Source organism: Dipteris shenzhenensis, chromosome 5, assembly GCF_047967505.1.
Source record: "Dipteris shenzhenensis isolate YYH24624 ecotype China chromosome 5, Dip_SZ_1.0, whole genome shotgun sequence".
Classification (NCBI taxonomy): Eukaryota; Viridiplantae; Streptophyta; class Polypodiopsida; order Gleicheniales; family Dipteridaceae; genus Dipteris; species Dipteris shenzhenensis.
The window spans coordinates 16,208,726-16,216,887 of record NC_141600.1 but is presented as its reverse complement, the minus strand read 5'-3'; the positions used below and the strand labels follow the sequence as shown (position 1 = coordinate 16,216,887).

At 42.5% G+C, this 8,162-nt stretch overlaps 1 protein-coding gene across 1 annotated transcript; it reads left to right on the top strand.

Annotated features, from left to right (window-relative positions):
* The first annotated feature begins 5,875 nt into the window (after positions 1 to 5,875).
* On the top strand, positions 5,876 to 7,540 carry LOC147901673 (12-oxophytodienoate reductase 7-like). Its single transcript, XM_087375218.1, has 5 exons — positions 5,876 to 5,970; positions 6,067 to 6,207; positions 6,309 to 6,439; positions 6,548 to 6,730; positions 6,870 to 7,540. The coding sequence occupies exons 1-5, from the start codon at positions 5,876 to 5,878 to the stop codon at positions 7,538 to 7,540; spliced, it is 1,221 nt and encodes a 406-aa protein (XP_087231344.1).
* Positions 7,541 to 8,162: the final 622 nt, after the last annotated feature.

The following is an 8,162-nucleotide window of genomic DNA, read 5'->3' as shown; positions in this document are numbered from 1 at the left end:
CTATCAACATATGCAGGTGGATTCACATCCTGGAAGGTGATTCTCCTCATTTCCACATCCCACATGGGTGACTTATGCATCTTCTTCTCATTGAAGACTACATCATGGCTGCGTATGATCTTCTTTGCTTCTGGATCCCATAGACGATAGCCCCTCTCTCCACTTTCACCATAACCCAGAAAGATGCATTTCCTAGACTTAGGATCTAGCTTCTTTCGAAGCTCTTTTGGCACATGTGCATATGCCTCACACCCAAATATACGCAAATGAGAGTAAGAGGGCTTCTTGCCACTCCATGCCTCTTCAGGAATACCACCATCCAAACTCTTACTAGGTGATCTATTGATCACATGCACTGTAGTCTTCATTGCCTCAGCCCAAAAACCACCAGAAAGACTTGCATTGGAAAGCATGCATTGCAACCTTTCTTGAATGGTACGGTTCATCTTTTCTGCAGCTGGATTTTGCTCTAGAGTACGAGGGGATGTGAGCTCCCTCTTAATCCCACGTTTATCACAAAAATGCTGAAAGTCATGAGAGAGATACTCTCCACCATTGTCAATCCATAGGCATTTAAGCGTTCTACCTGACTGATTCTCAACCAAGGCCAGCCATTTCTGAAATACCTGGAACACATCACTCTTTCAAGCTATAGCATAAGCCCACACTTTCCTAGTTGCATCATCAATGAATGTCACATAGTATTCAGCCCCGCCTAATGACCGTGTAGGCATGGGACCACATATGTCTGAATGCACCAAATCAAGCTTTTCAAACTCTTCCTTTCCCCTTCTTTTATGGGCTGATTTAGTCTGCTTCCCATAGAGACAGTGCTCACAAAATTCAAAATAAGAGAAACTCAAATGTGGTACATAACCCAAACGGCATAAGAGTTTCATTCCATTCTGCCTCATGTGCCCCAACCTGTAATGCCACAAAGAAGTGCTTGGCTACTTGGTTATTGCAACAACATGATCAAATACCCCTGATACATGTAAGGGATACAAAGTCCCACACTTGGCACCCCTGGCCAAAAGCATAGAGCCCTTCTGAATTTTCCAACTCTAAAAGCCAAAAGTGGTGTGAAAACTAGCATCATCTAGCTGACCCACTGAAATAAGACTCTTGGTCAGCTTAGGCACATGTCTCACATGTTTCAAAACAAATGCAGACCCATTTGCAAAAGAAAACTTTATGTCACCTGCTCCCACTACGTCACATGCATAGTCATTTCCAAGATGCACACAACCTGTCTTTCCACTGTCATAAGTGGAGAACCATTCCCTATGGGGAGTAACATGGAATGAAGCACTAGAATCCAAAATCCAATCCTGGGAATATGCATCATCTGAAGTGGTAAGCAACTCTGCAGATAAACTAGACATGAAGAGAATGTCATTGTCACTATCATGTGTGATTGCATCGATCTCCTCAATCTTCACTTTTCCTTTGTCCTCCCTTGGACTCTCTTCCTTTTGATTTGCACCCCAATTTGCATTCTTTTTCTTATCCTTTTTTTCTCTTTTTAACTTGTAGCAATCCTTTTTCATATGGCCCTTCTTGCCACAATGGTAACACTCAATGTTCCGTGCCCTGGATTTGCTATGTGACTTCCCTCTTTCTTGGGACTTCCCCCTGAACTGTGATCTACCCCTTTGCACATTTAAGGCTGCATCCTGCTTGTTGCCATCCATAGACTTCCATCTAATCTCCTCGACCAACAAGCTACCCACAAAATCATCAAATTTCAGTACTCCACCAGGTGTAGAGTTACTGACAGCTATACGGAAGGTATCCCATGAGGATGGCAATGAACATAAGAGAAATATTGCCTTAGTCTCCACATCAAAATTCATCTTTCGAGCCTGAAGCTGGCTGAAAATAATATTGAATTCATTCAAGTGAGAAGCAATGGAGACCCCTTCCTTCATCTGCAGCTCAAACAACCTCTTCATGAGGTAAACTTTATTAGAGGCAGTTTCCTTTTCATAAGTGGCGCACAGTTTCTTCCACAAATCTTCCGTAGTCTGCTCATTTACTACTGTGAAATAAACTGACTCTGCAAGATGAAGTCTAATAGTAGACTTTGCTAATGCATCCAACTCATTCCAATCATCCTCAGACATATTTGCAAGCTTAGCTTCAATCCCTGCTAAGGGTTTAATCTGCTTCTTTTGAATAAGCACATCCCTTATTTGTTCTTTCCACAAAGAAAAGTTTGTCCCATCAAACTTTTTAATGCTGAAAAACTCATTTTCAGACATGGAAGAGGATGCCATGATGCAAATGAAACAAAATCCCAAATGCTAGTGCCTGCAAGAGAGAATCACACCAAATACCAGGTGCACCCAAATGTGTATGCCACAATAGAGTGAAATATCACCAAAACTCAAAGCTCAAAGCATCAAAAGATGCATCTGAATCATGTGCATATACTATGCATCCATATGAGCAAATCTGGCCCAAAAGAAAATGCCAATAAGTGCCAAATGACTCAAGCATAAACACCATCCATTGGCATATACATCAATAATATCTCATCCAAGAGAGCATAGCACTATCAGTGCATCACCTACAATGTGTCAATGCTGTCCCTTAGCATAAAATAGCATCCATGTGCAAAGCGTCCATAAAAATAGCATCCCACAAGGCAATTTGGGCCTATCATCGCATCCAATAAGGACCGCAATGCATCCAAATGGCCTATAAATCATCCACTGCAACCCAATGCATACCACGAATGAGCGCACACTACTAAATGCAACCAGAATGATCTGCATAAGGTATGCTCAAGAAATCATAGTCCCACGGTAATGACCGCTACTGAAAATAGAACCTAAGATGCCTCAAAACATGGGCGCCATTGCATAATCGGACTCAGTAAGAAAATATGCAAATATCTCTCTTCTTTCAGAACTCCAAAATCCCAACTGATGAGTGAGAAATGGGAGTCAACACTTATCCACTGCCATGTGGCATAAATCTAAGGTTTCAAAACCTTAGAATGAAAAATGCATAACAGAGAGACGAAATCGAATACACAGAGATCTATAACTCTAAAAATCCTCCACCGAATCGCGCAAGAACTGACAGGTAGGGGTTTTTGGGCGTTCAGAACGCAATGGGACAGACAGTTTTGGAAACCGTGGTCTCAATCACTGGGTCCAACACACGGACTGAAAAACGTTTTTGGAAACAGAGCTGTTTGTAAACTCCACCGGAGTGTGAATGATGAGCAACATAGAAGTTTTAGGACCTCCTAAGTCCACCGGAACTGACAGATTTTCAAATGGTTGCTCCAAACTTGAGTTCCAACACCCGGGCAAAAAACGCAGAAACTGACACAGTGAGTCAGAAATCCAATGAAATGATCCTAGATTCAAGAATGAAGGTGTTTCCAAGCTCCTGAAGTGAAGTGGACATCAAAAGCAAGCAATAGTTGCCTCTACAAGTCAATATGGAGTCTCTGTCATCGAACGGAACAGGGAAAAGCTCAAAAAATGACTTTTTCTTTGAAAACACTTAACAGGCTCTCAAAACCACTTCGCAAAGCCAAAGTGACTTTTCCAAAGGTTTCTCCAAGGTCTCTACACACTCGGATGCAAGTAAAGTCACCCACAAAGCTTCCCACAGAGCTTCTCCTTCCTCCCATAGAGCTGCTGAGCTTCAAGCATTCACGCACGCTCAGCTAGATCACCCGGGCTCTGATACCAGTTGAGAGTGGTCTCAACGGAAGCAAGAACGGAAGAAGGAGAGAGAGCGATAGAGAGCCACACAAGTTTTGGTGGGTGCAGAACCACCCTAATCTTCTTTTTTCATTCATTTATATATATGTTTGAGTATTGTACATAACCGGGGTAAAGGAACAATGACCTTTAACCCCCACACTTTTCCCCTCTTTCCCTCCCTCTTTTCCCCTCTCTTTTCTCTCATTTTCCCCTCTCTTTTCTCCTCTCTTTCTCCCCTCTCTTTTCCTCTCTTCCCCTTTCTTCCCTTATTTCCTCTCTTCTCCCCTCTCCTCTTATTTCCTCTCTTATCTTATTTCCTCTCTTCTCTTTTCTCCTCTCTTTTCCCTCCTTCTTTCCCCCTCTCTTTTCCCTCTTTCTCCCCTCTCTTTTCCTCTTCCATCCTCTCTTTTCCTTCACTCCTCTCCTTTTCCCTTTCTCTTATTTTCACATCCTCTTTCTTCCCTCTCTCTTTCTCTCTTATTTCCTCTCTTTTCTATCTTATTTCCTCTCTTAATCTCTTATATCCTCTAGTGCACCTTTCTCATTAAAATATGTCATTATGTTGTTAGGAAATCAGAGGGAAATCATCCTTATTTGATCCCAATTATTGAAATAGCTTGATTAAACCATTATTGGACCACCTTATGTAGGGTGTATAAGGAGAACTCATGTATTCTGAAGCCCTACTGACATGATGGGAAAAGGTCTATTTGGGAAATTAAACTTTTTCCCCATATTAAATATGAAAATGTTCTGTGAAAATGTGGATTTGATGTCATTATCTGAGAAAAGGTCTTTTGGGGAAATTAAACTTATTCCCCATATTAAACCTGAAAATGTTATGTGAAAATGTGGATTTGATGTCATTTTACACCCTCAAATGCTTCAGAGTCTTTTTCCCACAAAATCAATAACATCGGGTTTGTCAAACTTGAAAATGTCATTGTTTTGGGCTCATTTTATCCTAAGTTGACAAAATTAATGGGCTTCAATCCCTTGACGATGGAGCATTGAAGGTAAGGGGCTTGGTTCAGCCAGCTAGCGAATGGATCCCACAAAAACCTAAAAAAGCCCATGAGTAAGATGAAGTATTTGAGAAATCCAATTGACTTTTGATTTACCATAAAATGTGATTAAACTATGGCTTGCAACATAACTGGGTTTGAATGAATAATATCAACAAACTTCTACTTCTCATTAGCTTTGAACTTCTACGTTCCAATGAACCTAAGGCTTATAAGTTCTGATTATGGCTTATAAAGGGGTTTGAAACGAATGAACCACAATACTATCAACAAAGTTCTCCGTTCTCATTAGCTTTGAACTTCTACGTTCTATGAACCTATGGCTTGTATTATCGACAAACGTCTACCGTTCTGATGAACCTATGGCCAATATTATCAGAACCTATGGCTTATAGATAAATGGGTTTGCGCTATTTTCCACGAAACAAATGAACCACAATACTATCAACAAACTGCTACGTCGTTCTGATTAGCTTTCGACTTTCGTGGCTTCCTCGTGCTGTTTGGTCGTTAGCACACGCTGCACAATTGTGTCCTCCGTAGCTTTCAACCTCGTACTTGGTTGGAATACTTCCAGCTGTGGCTCTTCACAAGATCTGCTTTCAAGCTAGAGTAGGTGACACCATCCAGCAGGGTTGTCGTTCACCGTTGCAGCAACAGCCTGTCAATCTCCCATGCCACCTTTGTTTAAGCATCCCTGAGCTGGATTGCTCCTCCTATCATAGCATCCTTGCCATAAAATAAAACTAGCCTCTGAAAGAGTCACTTGTTTCCTCAATTCCTGCCACCCCAATTCAGCTTTCACGGGCAATCATTTTGATTGCTGTAGCAAAACTGCACGCTTGACCGTCGACATATAGCATCGGTGACGTCTCCTCCTTGCCAGCTTCCACGCTTTTAGACCGTTTTCCTCCGTCTAACAACACATGGTCGATGCTTTTCCCTGGTCCTTTATGCCCAATATGCAAAATTTAAGTTGAATGTGCTATATTGGCTTCGGCTCGTTGCTTCGGGCACCTCACCCTATGCTCTGAATTCTGTGCCTTCATCGCCTGCAAGTGGATCAAGTGTCTAGGTGCATTACCACCGTCCTAGTACAGGCTAATTTCAAACGCCTATAACATGGACGCGAAGATGCAGCCAAGCATCGATTCCGATGATGTCCATGAAACCCTGTTATCGCCGTTTCAAGTGGGACGTTTCTTCCTGTCACACAGGTATTTGCTCCGCCTTCGGATCATACGGCGTGATGTGGAGGAGGGGCTTTGATTTAGTATGAGCTGATCTCTCGTATTATGTCTCGCACTTTGCAGGGTAGTTTTAGCACCACTCACCCGTTGTCGCGCTCTGAATTATGTGCCCCAGCCTGCTCACGTAAAGTACTATTCACAAAGAGCAACCCCAGGAGGCCTCCTTATCACCGAAGCCGTGGCTGTGGAACAAGAAGGCATTGGGTAGGCTGTGCATCTCATCCAACTAACGTTAGGATAAGGCAGACTTCGTTTTCGTTTTGTCAGATATGAATCTTAAGTGGTGTATTGTTTGATCCTCACAGGTTTCCACACACCCCAGGCATTTTCACTCACAAGCAAGTCGAGGCCTGGAAAGACGTTGTGCGCGCTGTTCATCAACGTGGAGGTGTTATATTTTGTCAGCTATGGCATGTTGGTCGAGCTTCACACGGATGTGAGAGCTTGGCTTTGTAAAAGTTCTAAGTTCTGATCAGATTCTTATACAGACTTTGACAAATCCTAAATGCAGTTTAATTAGCTTTATCCAGACGGTCATTTGCAGTCTACCAGCCCGGGAACGTGTCTCCCGTCTCGTCGACAAGCAGAAGCATTCCAGCACCTTGGTCTATCCGATTACCCGACGGAAAGTGGCACGATTACGCAGTCCCACGTGAATTACAGACGGCAGAGATCGGGGAAAGAGTTGAGCAGTTTCGAAAAGCAACGAGATTAGCGAGGCTGGCAGGTAGATCTACATTGGCATGTAGTTATGTCCTGGATCATGCTTCGTTTCAAATTTGTTCTGCGTAGTTACTCTTGTAATGGTTGGCAAAATCTTTGTGATAGTAACAAAATAAAATCGTTTTCTCTTGAAAAAGAACCAGGTTTTGATGGTGTGGAAATACACGCAGCGCACGGCTATCTCATTGACCAGTTCTTGAAGGACGGGATAAATGATCGGAAAGACGAATACGGGGTTTCCATCGAGAATCGTTGCAGATTTTGCTTAGAAGTTGTAAGGGCCGTGGCTGAAGAGATCGGAGCGGACAGAACCGCAGTGCGAATTTCCCCAGTTATCGATCACGTGGGTGCTGTCGATTCCAACCCTGTGGCCCTGGGTTCATACCTTGTGCAACAATTGAACAAGCTGAATCTAGCATACCTACATCTTACAGAGCCGCGATTGACATCGCAAGGCATCACGTTCACCACAGAGGATTGCCGCATTTTCTCGGAAGCTTACGATGGAGTTGTGATGATCAGCGGGGGGCACACGAGGGAGTCGGGCAAGGAAGCCGTTCGATCGGGCTATGCAGATCTGGTAGCGTATGGCCGCTTATTTATATCCAATCCAGATCTACCGGTGAGATTTGCGCTGGATGCAAAACTCAACTCGTACGATAGCTCCGCATTCTACACACATGATCAGGTGAAAGGATACACTGATTATCCTCCGTTGAACTTGAGTGACATGGAGGAGATGCAGCAAGCGAATAATATGCATGCACTGCGTTCATGCAGCTGCTCGATGGGCAAGGATCGAGAGGTACTCTGATTAATTACATTGTATCTCACCTTTCATCTCATAACCAAACTTATGAAGCAATGCTAGGTGATTACTCTTGAGTGAGTTTAAAACCCTTGCAACACAACCAGCTCGAGATTCTTCATGTGTCCAAAATGCACAATTTAACGAACGAGAAGTGTATGTGCTACTTTTAAAACTTTTTGGGATGTATCTAGCTAGAACTCCAAGGCTTTTACACACTAAGTAGAGAGCTCTTTCAACTACCACATGGTTGCACAAAACTACTAGAACATAATAAAAGTGGCAAAAGAATGTTAACTAGTATCTAAAGAATCTTAACTAGTACCTAGGTCTAAGCCTGTGACCTTTTGTGCAATCCTTGATTTAAAATGTTGACATATGCTTTATACATCTAGCTATACAGCTATGCTAATTTTGGATATGATTTCTGCATTCAAGACCTCTCTCTCTCTCTCTCTTTCTCTCTCTCTCTCTCTCTCGCTATATACATACATACATGTGTGTGTGTGTGGGTATATAATATATACATATGTATTTATGTAAATATGTATGTATATATTGTACACACACACACACACTTGTAAATATGTATGTATTATTATATACCTACATACACACACACATGGTT

What these genes read in the sequence shown, in the direction of transcription:
- LOC147901673 (XM_087375218.1), top strand. Translation starts at nt 5,876, where the DNA reads ATGGACGCGAAGATGCAGCCAAGCATCGATTCCGATGATGTCCATGAA. An exon ending in GTGGAACAAGAAGGCATTGG is followed by an intron (nt 6,208 to 6,308) that starts GTAGGCTGTGCA and finishes TGATCCTCACAG; the next exon opens with GTTTCCACACACCCCAGGCA. An exon ending in TGGTCGAGCTTCACACGGAT is followed by an intron (nt 6,440 to 6,547) that starts GTGAGAGCTTGG and finishes GGTCATTTGCAG; the next exon opens with TCTACCAGCCCGGGAACGTG.